Source organism: Sylvia atricapilla, chromosome 1 (genome assembly GCF_009819655.1).
Source record: "Sylvia atricapilla isolate bSylAtr1 chromosome 1, bSylAtr1.pri, whole genome shotgun sequence".
NCBI classification, from domain to species: domain Eukaryota; kingdom Metazoa; phylum Chordata; class Aves; order Passeriformes; family Sylviidae; genus Sylvia; species Sylvia atricapilla.
Genome location: NC_089140.1, coordinates 91,368,294 through 91,384,820, shown reverse-complemented (window position 1 = coordinate 91,384,820; position 16,527 = coordinate 91,368,294). Strand labels below are relative to the sequence as shown.

Here is a 16,527-nt window from a genome sequence, read left to right as displayed (position 1 = left end):
GGGTCACTGAGAAATACGCCTTATGATGCAGTATTGCTTCATTAAGAAATTTGAAGGGGCATAATTTACTTATATGAGTTGATATGTAGGATTATTTGTGGTGGTGAAACTGTGTAATAAGCTGTTTTGGGAGAGAGGAAGCTGATATAAAAATATTAGCAAGTTCGCCACATAATGGTGAAGAATACGGACGAAATGTCTCAAAGAAGCTTGACTTTCTCTGTGTCTTTATTTCCTGTTCTCACTCCCTGACTGCTGTCCCCTGAGGTGAGAAATGCTGTTCAGCCCCAGCTTGAGGGGCTCTGGCTGAATCCTGTGTGCATGGGGCAGGGCAGGTACCACTCGTGGAAAGCAACCTGTAAATCATGGAGCTGATGCCCAGACCACTCGTCTCTATAGATCATTGGCCTGATATACATCAAGTCCACTTGGCAGGACATCACAGCAGCAGGATAGATTCATTTCTACTTCTCTGGACTTTCAGTTCTCAAAAAGGATTAAAAAAAGAAAGTGTCATCCTCTGTATCACTGTATCATTTTCAACTTTTCCCTGGGAGCTATGCTAGGACTCTTGTCTCCAGGGTAACCATGCTAAACTAAGCTGGTGTTCCTGCTTTTTTTTTTTCTTTTCCTGAGCATTGGCTAGATTTTCCCAGGCAGCTGCTGGTTAAAAGAGTAGCTTTTTTTTTTTTTTTTTTTCCCAGCTTACTTGGACAAGCATCCCTGCTCTTTTCAGGCCCTTAATCAATTCAGGGCTTTCAAAAGTTGCCTCCATGTACCAATATCTGTCAAGAAAGATGCTCAAAGAAGTGAAGATGCTGGGCACAAACAGCATTCCCCCAGCCACCGGTCAGTAATTAGAGAAGGAATGACTGACCTCTACCTTTACTTAAACCACCCTTTTCCAAATAGGTGGCTTTTCCTTCAAGGTGTTCAAGGCCAGGCTGGATGGAGCTCTGAGCAACTTGGTCTAGTGGCAGATATTTCTACCCAGAACTGTGAGGTGGGAACTGGATTGTCTTTAAAGTGCCTTCCAAATGAAACCATTCCATGACTCTATAAAAATATGCTAATACACAAATATACAGGCTTCTGCTATGAGCTGCTTTTATCCATAAGGAGTTTCTGGATAAAATACACAAAGAAGGACTTGGATCAGACACAGCATCTGAATGCTGTAAGCACTCAGCTACAGTCAGAATCTCCTTTTTTGTTCTTTCTGAACAGGAGCCAATTCTGTACTGTGGGTCTGCTTTGGTGCAGAGGCAGAAAAAACTCCCCCAAACCAAAAATGCTTGCAGCCTCTCTCATTCAGGAGGGATGGCTTTTAACTCAAAGTAGCATGAAAATTGAACCCATCTCTTCCCCATTTAGGGCAACAGCTCCAAACTGCTAAGTACAAACAGGAGGGTAAACAGTCCACTGAAAAATTAAGCAAGCAGACCCTTCCATAAGCCACTCCTAAGAGAATAATGCCTGTGTTTCTTTCTAGTTCTGCAAATAGCTTTACTCTCCTTTTTTCCTTTTTTAGTTTTTTTGATTTAGAAATCCCAACAGAAAGCAATGGACTGTGGCTTCCAAATGTATACAATACATTGAGAAATTGCAAGTATAATCAAGTACTACATCATTGTGTGATTACATTTTCATGTGCATATAATACAAACCTGGCAGCAGTCAAAATCAATATTAAAACCTGTATATGCAGACCCAAAATTTCAGCCATACATTCTCTTTCATTTCTCTAAACAACCATTTTTAACATCAAAACTTGCATTTTGTTTATTTCTAAAGCACCTATAATTGACTCTTTTTTAAACATTGTTTATTTTAGAGTATTGAAACTCTGACAGCCTTCCGACAAAGGAGATAAATAAATATGCTGCAAATCACCTATGTCTGTAAAATTTTAATCAAAATATTACCTGTCAGGAAACAGAATAATGATTTAGTGACTAAATCACTCAGTGTACTCTGTTCTAGTGCCATAGCTACAGAAGGTATCAATCCCTGGCAAAAGGGAAGTATTTTATTCTTGTATGAGATTCAGAAGTCTGATATACTTTAAATATTAAACATTTGTTCCAACACTGAGGAGGAATTTCATCCTATTGTCTTGGGTGTGTCCCACCAGGATGAAGCTTTGCTTTGAAAAAAAAACAAAACTCTGATAGGAAACAAATGAATCTGTACTCATCTTCCAGTGATGCCCTACAACAAAGCATTTTAATAGCAAATTCAAAGGCAAGCAGTGAAAATTAATGGAGGTCTACAAAATATCTTTTAATTGGAGTATTTGACTCCCCATTAAACGTGTAACAGATCAGGAACACAAATATGTCACTCTCTTGGCAGGGCATGGAGAGGTTCTGAATGATGGCTTTTATCCTCCAATATTTTCATGCCACCCAAAGCACATCAGACACTCAGGGGGCAGCAGGTACCATTCTACTGCAGCTCTGCCAAGGCACTTAACAGTGTAAGTGCAATATGCAGCCTGAATCAGAACCTCTGTTTCAAAAATGTGTTTTCGGTACTTTCTGGAGTGTTGTGTTTCAGCATGTTTCTTGATCTGTTGCATTAAGTGCTAAAAATTATGCTGCATTTCCTGGGTTTTATGTAGGTCTTAAAGAAAAGAAGAGGAAGGTTGAAAAAAATTCCCGTACTAGCTGAATAATGTAGTAATTAGCTGCCAGCAACCTAAGGCTGAGAAGAATTGATTTTTCATTTTGAAATTTCTTTTTCTTAGTAGAGTAGAATGCATATATAAACAAACACTTTCTGTTGTTTCTAAAACATTATCCTAGAATTTCATTTTAGTGATAGAAAGAAACTTCTATGCTGTGTCCATTTCTAAAAATGACTTGAACATGAAATCAAAAAAATATTTTTTACTTATACATCTTCAGTTCAAACCTTCATATTTCTTGGGTGTTGTTAGAGTAATATCTGAGTCTTCCAAAACTAGATTGCATTTTTTTCCTATTTCTGCAGCATCTGTAGATAATTTAGAGGTGGGAGATGGGGAAAGACAGCAGATTCAGTCATCTGCCTCAGGGACGCTGGAATTATGCCTCTGAGCTGGATACAAAACAGGGGCTTCCTTCAGCATCAGGACCAACAACACAGATTGTTTTGGACCTTAGTAAATATGAGCCAGGCCTCAGGATGGGTCTGTGGTACAATCAAAGGCCTTAGAGCAGCTGGTGTGAAACACACTGTATTTAAATGAGGTAACTGGGGCTGGCCGCAGTGAGGACTTGGACTACGTACCCTGCACATGCATTTACCCTAATTTCCAGATAAGGTTCTGCAGTTAACAGTGAGCTTCAGGCCTGAAATTGTCTAAATTGTCATTGCAATTAACCAACATATAGTAAGGAATGTGCATCTGACCCACGGTCACGCTTTTGGCTGCCATATAGATGTAAGCTTGTTTAGATTAATCTGAGCAACCATTATGTATCCAAAGATGAGGAATGTCCCGCAACTTAATATTTTGTGTGTATTATTTACATACCAAAGAAGTTGTTGACACTACTGAGTCATTTAATTTAATTCAGAGAAAACCAGCCATGTGTCTGGTCTTACCAGCTTTGAATCTACCCAGAGGTTCAGAACACATTTGGTGGTTACAATTTCTGTGTCTAAGAGCATGTTGTAATATTCATGACAGTGAAAACCTGTCCCATGTATTTGAAATGTGGAAAATGTATGCTTTAAATGTGTGGAAATACAAAAAAGGCAAGTTCCTTAGAAATGTGAGGTAGAATGATAAATCAGGCATATCTTCAATGTAGTGACCCAAAGTTAAAGATGATGCCTTGAATACAGGTAGGGTGGCAGTCAGGATGATCAGTGTCACTTGTTGGATGCCACACTTCTGTATATCCAAGAAATAAAAGTCCTAAAGAAATGGCTAATTTGGAGTCTGCTGCAAGTTTGTTGAAAGCTTCCGTATAAGCACCACAGAAGCATTTATAATCCATTTTCTCAGATAAAGTATTTCAACTTGTAATGTTCATTTATTAATCTGTCAGTGTATCAGAAGATATATCAGATTTCTTGTCTAGCAAATGGTTCCATTCCTAAAGAGGACTCGAGCTTTCCACATTATTTTATTCTATGAAAAGCACGAAAATTTTAATTGCTGGAATTACGGGCAAAACTAGAGCTAACCATAAAACATCGCTCATTAGTGACACAAAGTGATGTTTTACATACCAGAATAACAAGGTCCTCTTGATACCATTGTTATCTCTTTCTGGTGCTTGCAAGCAGCTCTCCTGAGGAAGCATTCATTTTGGTAAGTGTCTCCATTTGATCCACAAACTGGAATATAGTTTGTATGACACTGGAAAAGAAATTATAATATAACCCAGTCATACAGAAATCAAGTGATTAATCTCAGCTGCATATGAATATAGAGGAAGATAGTTGTGTTATTAACAGCATTTTATAACCCCTTTTGCTAAAAAATGATTTGAAATATATTAGTTTTTCAGTATCACTATATGCATTCCTCTAGGATCCCTGAAATAATAGTCTAACTCCACGTGGACTGAACATAAGAATTCAGTAGGAAAGATTAAAAGCACAGAATAACTATGGTGGGACTTTGTACTGGCTAGAGGGAATATGTCAGGCATCTGGAAGTATTTGAAGGATAAACACTGAGGAAGGAGAAAACTTTTTCAAGATAATACAAGAAAGTATGACTAGGCTCAGGGGGATGAAACTGAGCAAAGGAGAATTTAAGGAGAACAGTGCTTAAGGGGAGATTTTTTGACCTTTTTGGTCAGAACAGTCTTACAAAGGAGATGGAAACAATCACCATTCTTATTAAATTCAAGAACATCATGAGTCTTTTACTTGGTCAACAACTACAATAACACTTTTCTATTACTACACTGAAAAAATTAAATCCTAGATTTAGTAGAATATGATACAAATTAAAGAAAGGAAGGAAGAAAGGAAAACTTATAATCCAGAATAGCTTTTGCAGAAGCTACCTGCCTTTCGCTGTTTTCTTATATTCTAACACAAATGGATTATAAGCCCCATTATAAACATAATGTGCATTAAGATGCTGGGACCACCAGTCTGCCCAATATCTGAGAGTACTGCATGGCTTCCTACTGAACTGGAGATCCAAACCTTGTTTCAGGATGAAACAGCATGGAAAAGGAGATATTGTCCTGTTTGGAGATGTAGTGGTAACTGTAATGTCAGACACCTTTTGCATTTCAACACCCCAATGTAAAAAGAACTCAACCAAAAACAAAACCCAAGAAATAGTGATGAAATACAGAGTAGCTACCAAATTTCTTAATCACACAAAGTTTATGATTAAACCGGTGTAGTTCAACCCATGAGAGTGCATGCAGAAATAACATTAGTTAAGCTAAAATGACTTTTAAAAAACAAGAGTTTCTTCTCCAAATTCCAAATGAGAGTCTCTCTCATAACAGATTCTTTCTGCTTTGACGTACAGAAAGGTCAAAACACTGAAATCTTAAAACATAATTTTGAAAGTATTACCCTCCAATCCTTTGTCATCCTGCCATAGGTGACCAACTGAGAATGAACTAAGCAGGTATGGACAGAAATAAATCATGCTGCAGCTCTGAAAATTATTTCTAACAGTTTTGAAATACTTTCCCATAGTGAGTAGCTCTCAGACACTCAACCACAGCCATTAGTCCTGTCACATGCCATGAACAGCCGTATCTAGAGAGTAATTAACAGGCAACTCCTGAGGGGGACATTGCTTTCCAATAGATAATTCTCTGTTCAATCAATAATTCTCAATTCTCCTTAAGTCTTTTTGTGATGTTTTAAATTTTCAGGTTCTGCCCTGAGGATAGAAAATGAAAAGTAAAGGGATTCCTTTTTTTACAGTTTGCTAAGCCTTTAGTGATTTGGTACAGTACAGCCCAAAATTCTGCTGTGAGCACCCTTTAGGAGTAAAGTTGTTTTCTTGTGAGGAAGTCCTCTGTTACCTCAAATGGCCAAAAGGGAGAACATCCCTTAGTGCCCAGGATCTGCTGGGCACAGTGTGCCATGGGAAAATCCATCCAGTGCTGTGTGATTTCAGAGTTAACCAGCATCTGAATAGGTTGTAAGATTTTGCCCACTGTCACTTTGCTCCTTTCCCTATTCTGTCCTATGAAAGCACTTATCTTACTAACCTGATTGTTGTCAAGCCTTTCTTACTGAGATTAGAAAAGAGCCCCATGATGCCTCTCTTTCTGCTCATCCACCTCACTCATCTTACCTCCCCTACTGGTTCGTAACACACTCACTAGGTGTTGATCAGCTTTTCATTCAGGTTTTGTAAAAATCGTCCAAAATACAGCAAAAGACCTTTTATCCTGCAGAACTCTTTCTGCCATTACATGCTCCGCGATGAATAGGAAAAAATGCTTCTGGAATTCTGATATTCCAGACTTAGGAATATCAGGAAAAAAAAAAATAGGAAAAAGGCTGATATTTCCACATCTTTCTTTCAGTGAGTCTTCAGCTGAACCATTATAAACAAATGTGTCTATTTTCCTTTGAAAGCTTTACAATATCAGTAAAAAATTAGCTAGCTCTCAGTCTTACATGTGAAGAATCTAACAGTTTGGGCTGGGTGTGTGTTGCCTGGAAATTTTGGTGCTACTATTTGCAGCAAATTGAGTAAGCTCAATTAAGTTTGAGAGTTACAAGAAGATTTTCAGCCTTCTATGTCTGAAAAACACAGTATCTTCTCCTCACCCGTAGACTTCTTTCCTAAGAGTATAGAATAAATTTTTCAAGAAGTACAAGTAAACATGCAAGTAGTTTAAAAAAAATACTTTTGTAAAAAATATACTCTTCAAAACAAAGTAGCAGTTTATCACATGGAATAGCTCTTTTTTTTTTTTTTTTTAATGTTTTCAAGACCACGTTATAAGGAAGTGACAAAATTTGCCACCTACAGAAAATAAATTAAACTTTTGGTTATCCTAGGGTTGCATATAATTTTCTTTTTTTTTTAATCATTGCTGAGCTTTTATTTTACTATTTTGCATAAATAAATGTTACAAACTGAGACAGATGATAAAGCCTCTTCTCAAAAGAATTTTTTCTGCCTTTAAAAGGCAGTTAGAACAATGTCCCCAGCACAGGTGCACATGCTATCTATCAAAATCCAGCTCTGAAACACTGGAATACAAAACCAGTGTAAGATCATATACACACCATTGCTACACTGGTTCCCCTTGATTTATTATTTATTGGAAAAAGAACACACAATTATTTTTAAAACACTGAAAGACAGCCCACTCCAGGGTTTGCTGATAACCCTGCCAGCTCTTCCAATTTTATTTTATTGTGAGTCTTGTACATAATATTTCATACATTTGTCCTGGCTGTAAACTGTCGAAAGAAAGAACTGCTATATTAGTTTTTCTCTAAAAAAGTTGGTGGCAGGAGGGGAGAAGAATTGCCATGATAGTTACAAAAACTGTAAACCAAATGCTCAAAAACTGACAAAAATTTTAACCTGCTATTTACTTATTTTTAAAACTTCAGAAGACATTTTTATCATTTTTTTTTCTGAGCAGGACTAATTAATTGTTCTAACTCATAACCTTTATGATCACTGGTGACCCTGCTGTTATCTGATCCAATCAGTGCCATTGAAAAAGGAGCTTATGGTTAGAGTCCATAAGCCTGCTGCTGAGAGGGATTTTTGAAGCAGTGACTCTACAAATACTTCAGTGCAGCTGAAAGATTTGTTAGAAATGGCAAACAGAAAGGTGAGCAGCCCTTACCTGGAACTGACATGCACATTTCACGCCATCACCCTCTTCCTTGCACACTCCTCCATATTTACAGGACGATTCATCACACACTCTTACGTCAGAGTCTCTTACATTTAACTCTGCAGAAAAACAGAAAAACAAGACAGAAAAGAAATTGTAAGATGTGTTATTTTGAGGACTGCCTTGTCCTTAAACCCTCTAAGCACCCCTGCTGTCTTACTCACATATAGAAATTAAAGGAAAAATACCAGAGATGTTCCCCAGGCTGCCCTTCATGGGCTCAGCCCTGCCCCTGGGCTCCTCTCCAGAGGTAGGTCCTGCTCCCCAGAGGCAGCTTTGCCCGGTTGAGAGAGTGGTTGTGGCTAAATGTTGATTCACTACCTTAACTGATACAGAGAAAGCATGTGTTTATACTACCCAAATTCTCCTCAGTGTTTCCCCTGATGGGGACACCACAGTATAAAATCTTTCTCCACAGAAATTTTTTCTAGTAGGAGTCAGGAGATTCACACGGGTTATAGCCTGTGTTTCTCACCCGCTACCTCTTTTTGCTTTACCCTCCACAAAGGTCCTGAGGAAGCAGAAAAGCCGAACCATCAGAATTTTTCTGCCTGGTTTTCCACTCTCTGCCATGGCCATATTGCTATCCTTCAGACTAAAAATAAACCCAACTGTGTTTAAACTATTATAATTTGCTTGCACTGTAGGAGCCAGAGTAATGAACCAGAAATCTGTGTCTTAGCTCTGTTCATAAAAATATGGAGCACAACTGGCAGCTCCTGTTGCCGTAAGTTTGCAGCACAGGCACAGCTGGCAAGAGGGAAACCAAGGGGCTTTAGACATCAACTGCATAGGCACTAGCTCTAGCACAAAGGTCATCTAACTAGCTTAAAGCTCTTTTTGAACATCACAATCTAAGGCTAGTTTTAAAAAAGAATAAATATATTCTTTTGAAATAAGTATTTGATTTGAATTATGTATAGGAAAGATAGCAAAAGAAAGCACAAGTAGGATAATGGAAGTGGCCAGTGTCCACCTGAATGTGACCTCATCAGGCTGTGTGGGAACAGTGCTGGTACTATTGATTCCAATGAAAAGGTGAAAATAACACCAAGGGCTCTGGAAAAATCCCCTGACACTGTTAATTGTGCAGTGAAATCAGAGGATATCATTCAAAGATATCTGTGCTACAGTTCAAGCCAGAAACCTTCAGGACTCTATAGCAAGCGTGATCCACTAAAGAGATTCACTGACAGCGGTGTGATTTAAAATAATGTCTGTGACTTTTAATAAGCAAGCCCTATCCAGAAAACTGGCTTAAAGAAAGAACTGAACACCAGCCATTCAGAAATGGGGAAAGGTAGGTCAAAAGCAGAAGAAAATAATCCTCACTGCCACTTAGAGTCTTAAATAGGCAATCAGCCTCCTCCTCACAGCAGCATCAGCACTTTGGTTTGACAGTGATAGACACGTTCGAAAACTGTTCCTGTGTGTTTATGTAACATTATATGCCCAGACATATAGTTTACATAAATAAATAAATAAATAAACATAAATTACTGTACTAAATTTTACCACTTTTGCCACATGCTTCTGTATTTAACATACCATAATTATGTATTTTTTTCGTGGCACTGAAGTTACAGCATTACAGCTCAATGGAAAGTCCAGTTATAATCCACATATTTCTTTTGTCAGCCATGAGAAAAAATGGAGAAACATATTGATTCTTTTCCCTTTATATGTCCATCAGTCCCAAAGGCATAAATGAGGAGGGCAATGTCTGTAACAATGGGCAGATAGGTATCCTGGTTGCCATCACAACCCTGTGCCTGTGTTCTCTAATGTTATTCTTAATGTCGCCGCTTATCAAGCGTGACTGCTGCGTTGTAGGGACCAAGCTGATGTGACAGAACATCACAGCTTTTCAATTTAATGTGTTCATAACTCGCTCCTGAAGGAAATGTGCCCTTCTTTCTCTTCATGAAGATCTGTTCCACGAAGATGAACAAACTATCAAAATTAATTAAGGGGAAATGATTGCCATATACCAAAAGAAAGGTCCACCTTTAGTGATACCACATTTGAAAAAATGCAATTCTAAAAAGGAATAGCCATACAGTCAAATAAGAGCATTCACTGCTTTCAAAATACCGTGTTCATCAGGTCAGGAAAATAATGAGATGTCGGTCCCCACTGCTCAACTCTCAGCTGAGCACACTGAACTCAGTGCTTTGTAACATCCTACCCTGTGCTCCTGACTGGTAGAAGAAACCCCTCAGCAGCTCAACTCCTGCTTGAATTTCTGGGAGTCTACACAATGTCCAGCTGCCTAAGCAGTGTAGTGTAGACTTTTCCTCAATATTGCTGTTCCCCCAGTGTGGAGAGGGCACACAAACATCCAGAAAGGAGCCCCTTCACCGCGGTGGTGGGCAGGGGACCTCACTTTTTTGCAGAGGGGATGGACATGGTGGGCTCAGAAAGAGAGGCTGGATAGCAGTTCAGCATCAAGGCTGAACTCAAGAGGTAGTTGTTTTTAGCTTAGCTATTGCTCTGTCTGCAAAACCCAGAGAGAAAGCGAAAAAATTCAGAACAAAACTATAAGAAAATATATGAAGATGGGGTGCAGAATTAGACCTTGTGAATCTCTCTCACCCTAAGAAAAAAAGACTTTTGTTGTTTTGGTTTTTTTTTTTTTTTCGATTGCACAGGACAAATTAAGAGGACAGAAAGCATACTGTGTTTTTAATGGTTACTTCATTTTAGGTATGTTTTTCTTTCCTCATAAATGATAAATACTGATTATAAACTTTATGGCATTAAATGAACACTGAGCAGGAAAGGTCATGCAGAGACCAGGAGAAAACATGATTTTCCAAAGTTGTACAAAAGACAAGATACCCTGGTGATTGGCACTTGAACATGACAGATGAACTTTATTCTGTGACAGGATGTCACCTAATCCCTTATTCCATTCAGTGGCAAATTCCAGCAGCAGTGAAATCAGGTGCCAAACATGTTACATCTGATGGAATCACAAGTGCTGGGAAGTGTGGTGGCTATAATTACTTCCGCACCCACAGCACTTCGTTCAAAAATGAATACATGTGGATGGGTGGATGGATGTTAATAGAGTGATGTGAGGAGGAATTGTAGATGTCTTGCATGTCTGAAATGTGCTCTCTTTTCAGTGAATTCCCCACAGACAGAGAATTAAAATGGAGTTTCTGCAATTATTTCCAGAAGAACGGAATCATGATCGTAAGAACAGATCCAGGAGAGGAGCAAGAATATGTAGCAAATGGTTTAGGGTAATATCTTGCATGTTTCTTTAATGCTTATTGTAACTTATTTCTTTGGTTTTCAGCAGGTACAAATAAGAGAAAGCCTCAATTTGATTCATTACACACAGTGAGAATATGCTAGGTAGTAATCCATCAATTCCCAAGAGAAAATATAATTAGCGCAATTAAATCAGGCCTCCAAATTTATGATAAAATTAATCTCCAAAGACCTCAAATGAGGTTTTAAAAATGATTTGCTAGTATCTGTTCAGCCAATACACTTCCTGGTTGTGTGAGGCCTGACTGCTACGGAGCATCTTGTAAAGAGCCACAGTAAGGTCTTCTGGGTTTGTGTCTTTTCCCTCTGTTGAAAAGAATTCACTTTGTGAAAATTTGTTACATCATTACAAATGAGGAAAGCCTTCTCCATTTTGACTCCTTGCAGAGAATGTGAAATACAGCTCGATACAAGTAGATTGGCTTTTTGCCTGTGACCTAAAAATTCATTGCTCCGAGGCTCTTATTATAAGGTAAATTACATGTGTCAAAATGCTGAACCTGAAGATGAAATCAAATTTGTAGCTTTAAGTACCTCAAACACGTTGTTTCCATCTGGATACCTCAAGAATAAAGTAAAACCTAAGATGGACAAATCTGTTTGCTTTGCTTTTTCACAACTGATATTTCTCCTGGGGTTGGCAATAGCACATAGTAATGATGAATGGATATAAGAAAACAGAAAATGCCTTTCCCACGTGAAAGTGAGCATGTGAATATTACAGCTGTTCCTGAGGAAAAAACTCTCTCTGCCTGCCTGTCTATCTGTTTTCTCTTTCTATGGGTGAGATCCCAAACAGTAGAAGTGTCAGGACCCCTTGTTGTCTTTTGCTCTTGACCTATGGGTTTGGTAAAAAAGGGGAATCTATTTCCACCATTTGCATTAGGGGAAAAAGGCAAGGCTTTTCTGTCCTCCAGTTTGTTCTTTGTGAAGCCAAGTTTTAAATTAGGATGTATGACCTCTCATGGAGGTCATATATAGACACATACATACAGACAGACCTGGGAGAGTTTGTAAAAAGTCTGTAACTCTACAGCTTAATAGAACCCCCAAAGTTGAAAGAACAGTTGAGTTGAGCCAACATGGGCCTGGAAAAGGGCTCAGGAGAAATTATGTTGTCTAAGGACATGCTAAAGCACACAAAGTCTACTGGAGATAGTGATGTTATGACTGGATGAGCTCTCAGGACCACAAAGCAGAGTCAAAGAAGGCAAAACCTGAAGAACAGAAAACCTACAACCTGCTCAACTTCGGGAGTCAGTCTTATGACTCTGGATTGGCTTTGGCAAATCACTGGCTTTGTTTTTGGTTTTACCAAATTATTTATAAATGAATGGAGAATTTAGTGTAAGAAAAAAACCACTCAAACCCCCCTTTCTCTTATAAAGAGAATAATAAAGCTGAGGTGCTCACAAGACAAATACACTAATAACCTGAGTCATAAATCATACTCTTGAATAAACCTTTACCTACCGGTCACAACCTTTGCCACACAACAAAGAAGATTCTCAGAGCCAGGCCTCTGATCCCGTGCTTCCCAAGGACAGCCTGCCCACTTCAATCAGGCAAATTTGAGTGGCACTGCAAAAAAGATTATCCAGGGAAGTATTTTGGATGTCCCTGGAATACCTCTGCTCACCTCCTGCTGCCAGCTCAGAACAAAACTGCACAATTCTCCTGTAAATCCTACCAATCCCTTGCAGACATACGAGCATCCCATCTGGTAGTGGCTTCAGTCACTTCAGATTTCCATCACCTACAGTGACTCTGACATTGGTTCAGACACTAAGCTTGCATGCACACATTTATACATAAACATTTACATTTAGATGTCTTAATCTACAAGCTCAGTTCCATCCCACAGCTTTCCAAAGTACATCCATATCAGCTGTTCCAGCAGGAAGTCATGCAAATGCTTATAGAGCTCTTTCAACCAGGCTCTGAACAGAAAGCATAATTGTGGGAACTTCCTAATATCTAGGAAAGGTATATATTAGGAAAAATACCTTTAAAATACCTAAGCCTCCCCTGACACAGCTTCATGCCTTTCCATCAGGTCCTGTCACTGTTCACCAGAGAGAAGAGATCAGTGCCTGCCCCTCTGCTTCCCCCTGTGAGGAAGCTGCAGCCCACGAGGAGTCTCCTCCTCCTCAGGCTGAACACACCAGGTGACCTCAGCCACCCCTTGTGTGTCATCCTGTCTAGACCCTTGACCCTTCCCCATCCTTGTTGCCTGCCCTGGGACGTGGCTGGCTTTAGCAGTGCAGCCAAAAGAGAAAATGGCTTTTCTTGCTTCATCAGCTAGAGAACAAAATGTTGTTAAAACATTGGAACCCCGAGTTTTCCAAGCAAGGGTGTATCAAAACCTGAGGTTACCATTTATTTGGTAACCAATAAAAAACCTCTGCATTATGTTTTCCAGAGTATTTTATTGTCCTCGTGTTTCAGCAGTTATGGATTATGTAAATCACAATAATTTGCATTGTAGAGTTTATGTTTGCTGATTTTCTTCTCAGAAATTGTCATAGGTTATGGGTGACAGAAAAGAGAGCAGACAAGCCCCCTCAGACAAAATTAGCAATTACTTGTCCAAATAAGTAATACTTGCTTGTGTCAAACAAGGCAAAGCAAGAGAGAATAGGTCATGCTATCTTGTTCAAATAAAAAATTATGCTTTTCAGAAAAGAAAACAGACAATAAGACAAACTACTGGGAAATAATTCAGGGAGAAGAAGGATGCCCTTCAGACACTGCATATTGCCTTTGAAGATGGTTGTTGCCACTGATTTGAGGTGACAGTTTAGCAAAAAAAAAATTATAAGAAATTAAAAATGTGAAGAGTTGAAAGAGAACAGCATAAAGAATTTTTATATAAAAGCAATCACAGAATAAAAGGAGAAAAATGAAAACGAAACACAAGAAAATCTAAAACAAATGTAAGCTTTAGATAATTAAACCAGTTCAAAGTCATTTAAATGTCCTTTTCGTGGCATTATATGGTATAATTCTCTTTCAGACTTGAATTAAAAGAAAACAATTCATTAGGACAGCCAAGAAGTTATATATATAAAAGTAAAAGAAGAAACAAAATTGTTAAGATTGATTTACCCTAAAAAAAAAAAAATAGACAGCTGTAATCTAACAGCATGCAAATACTCCCCCATTTTTTTAATTGGTCAATTGATGGATGCCTTGTGTGGCTGATGGCAAATCTGCTGTTTTGAAAATAATCTTAGGCAGCATTAGAGGATGGCAAAACCTGTTTTGCTGTGTCTCAGTGCAATATTTAATGCTCAATTGTGCAGAAAGAAAAAATGAAGCCATACTTTGGCTCTTGAAAATGCTATCTGAGTGAATAAAGCTTGAAATATTTCTCTAAAACTACTTTTACAAGACTGCATTAGCTTTTGATTGCTTAAGTGCTGTCCAATTTATCTAGGATGATTATACTTTTACATTTCAAATCACCATAGTCTCCTTTTTGAACAGAGGAAAACTGAATGCATACATGCTGCTCAAGAAATTAGTATTCTTGTACACAATAGGAAACCACAGCAATTTTTAACAACTAGCACTCACACAGCAAGGTAACAAGGCAGGCTTTGAACCTGAGAGTCTCCCACATGCAATATTCACATTGCTAGTATGCCTGAGACTAACTCTATTCAGTGTGAAAAAAGTAAGGAAAAGTGCCATAGCAACAAATGTTTGCATGACAGCTCCATCAAAATATTGGGTGCAGCCGGTGGTACATTTCTGTTTCCATCAAGGAAAAAAAAGTACTTGCAGAGAAAGTTAATGCACTTCTTTCTTATATTAAAAGCTTTGTCAATATTTCAGAAATTCTAAATAATCTAGAGGTGAATATGTAATCAAATGGTACATATCCACAAGCTGTTCAGTTGGTTGGAGACAGGGATAGATGTGGTAGGTACCTGGAATTATTTTCTCTCTCATAAACACTTTTGTATCAAGGTCAGGCAGTATAGCAATCAGGCCTTCAGGACCTGGATCTGTTGTGCTTCTCTGTCAGCAGCTATCCAGGACACTGACTCCAAAACTTGCTTACAAAGCACAATATGTCTTACTACAAAAATTTATTGACTATAATTATGCAAGGCCATTGTAAAAAAGTAAGCATGTCATTGCATATTTTTACATAAAATTAAAATAAACTATTAGAAAAGGAACATGCTTCTATAGCATATTTACAGCAAGATTGATTAAAACATATATTATCAATCCTCAGTCTCTAAGGAAACCAGGGCTGTGCAGGAGCTGCAACTTTCCAGACAGATTGGTTTGTTCCTATAGCTTTTGCACTAACTGAGCAATTTCAACCAAATCTGACAGCAGGAGAGGCCTGGGACACTGGCCTTCCTACAAGACAATGGAAAATCAGTGGCTGCTGCTTGGAGAGAGGAGGTCTAACGTCCAATGCCTCCACTGCCAGTTGGAGGAATTTGGGGCATGTCCTGGTTTCAGCTAGGGTAGAGTTAATTTATTCTCAGTAGCTGTTACAGTGCTGTTTTGGATTCAGAATGAGAATGGTGTTGATAATACTTGATGTTTTGGGGTTTTTTCACGTTTACCCCAAGTCGAGGACATTTTTTTTTTGCTTGTCTTGTGCACTGCCAGTGACCCAAACTGACCAAAGGGATATTCCACACCATAGAACATCATGCCTAATATATAACATGGGGGGAGTTATGTGGAAGGGCAGCGGATCTGGGTTCAGGAAGGGAGGTCTGGCATCAGTCAGTGGTGAGCAATTGCATTGTGCATCACTTGTTTTTTTCCCTTTTTATTATCATTATTACTGTATTTTACTTTAATTTCAATTATTAAACTGTTGTTATCTCAACCTACAAGTTTTACTTTGATTCTCCTCCACATTCCACTGGGGCTTGGGAGGAAATTGAGAGGGGGTTAAGGAGTGGCTGCATAATGCTTAATCTCCAGCTGGGATTAAAACCATGACATTGGGACAAGGCTCATCCAACAAGAACACACACACTTGTGATATGTTTCTTTTTACAAACACATGCAAATAAGTGGCTCTTACTGACTCTTTTCCATTCATGGCATGGTCATGGTCCTTGCCATATTGAGACTCAGAAATTTAGACCTGGATCTCATAAACACATTGGGCCTTCAAGATACTGAAAAACTCATGCTGCTGAATGCTAATGCCTATATAAATGGATTTACTTTGGTAGGTTAGCTTGAAAAATAGTGCTCTCACACTTCACCATCCTTTGACAACTAATGGGACTCCTAGGAAATTTTTCATTTGGGTAAATTATACTGTTAAGTCTTGACAGTTGTACAGCATATGCAATTACAGTCAGTGGAAAAATGCTATTTGTCCTTGTTCCCTTAATGTTCCTTTGCT

The 16,527-nt window shown here is 38.5% G+C and overlaps 1 protein-coding gene across 1 annotated transcript in view; it reads right to left on the bottom strand.

Annotated features, from left to right (window-relative positions):
• TMEFF1 (transmembrane protein with EGF like and two follistatin like domains 1) overlaps positions 1-16,527 on the bottom strand; it is a 112,514-nt gene that overhangs the window by 37,231 nt on the left and 58,756 nt on the right. Inside the window, exons 2-3 of the mRNA XM_066327709.1 lie at positions 7,800-7,909; positions 4,225-4,354 (exon numbers count right to left, since the gene is read on the bottom strand). Of these exons, the coding sequence (XP_066183806.1) occupies positions 4,225-4,354; positions 7,800-7,909 (240 nt within the window). The remainder of the gene's footprint in view (positions 1-4,224; positions 4,355-7,799; positions 7,910-16,527) is intronic.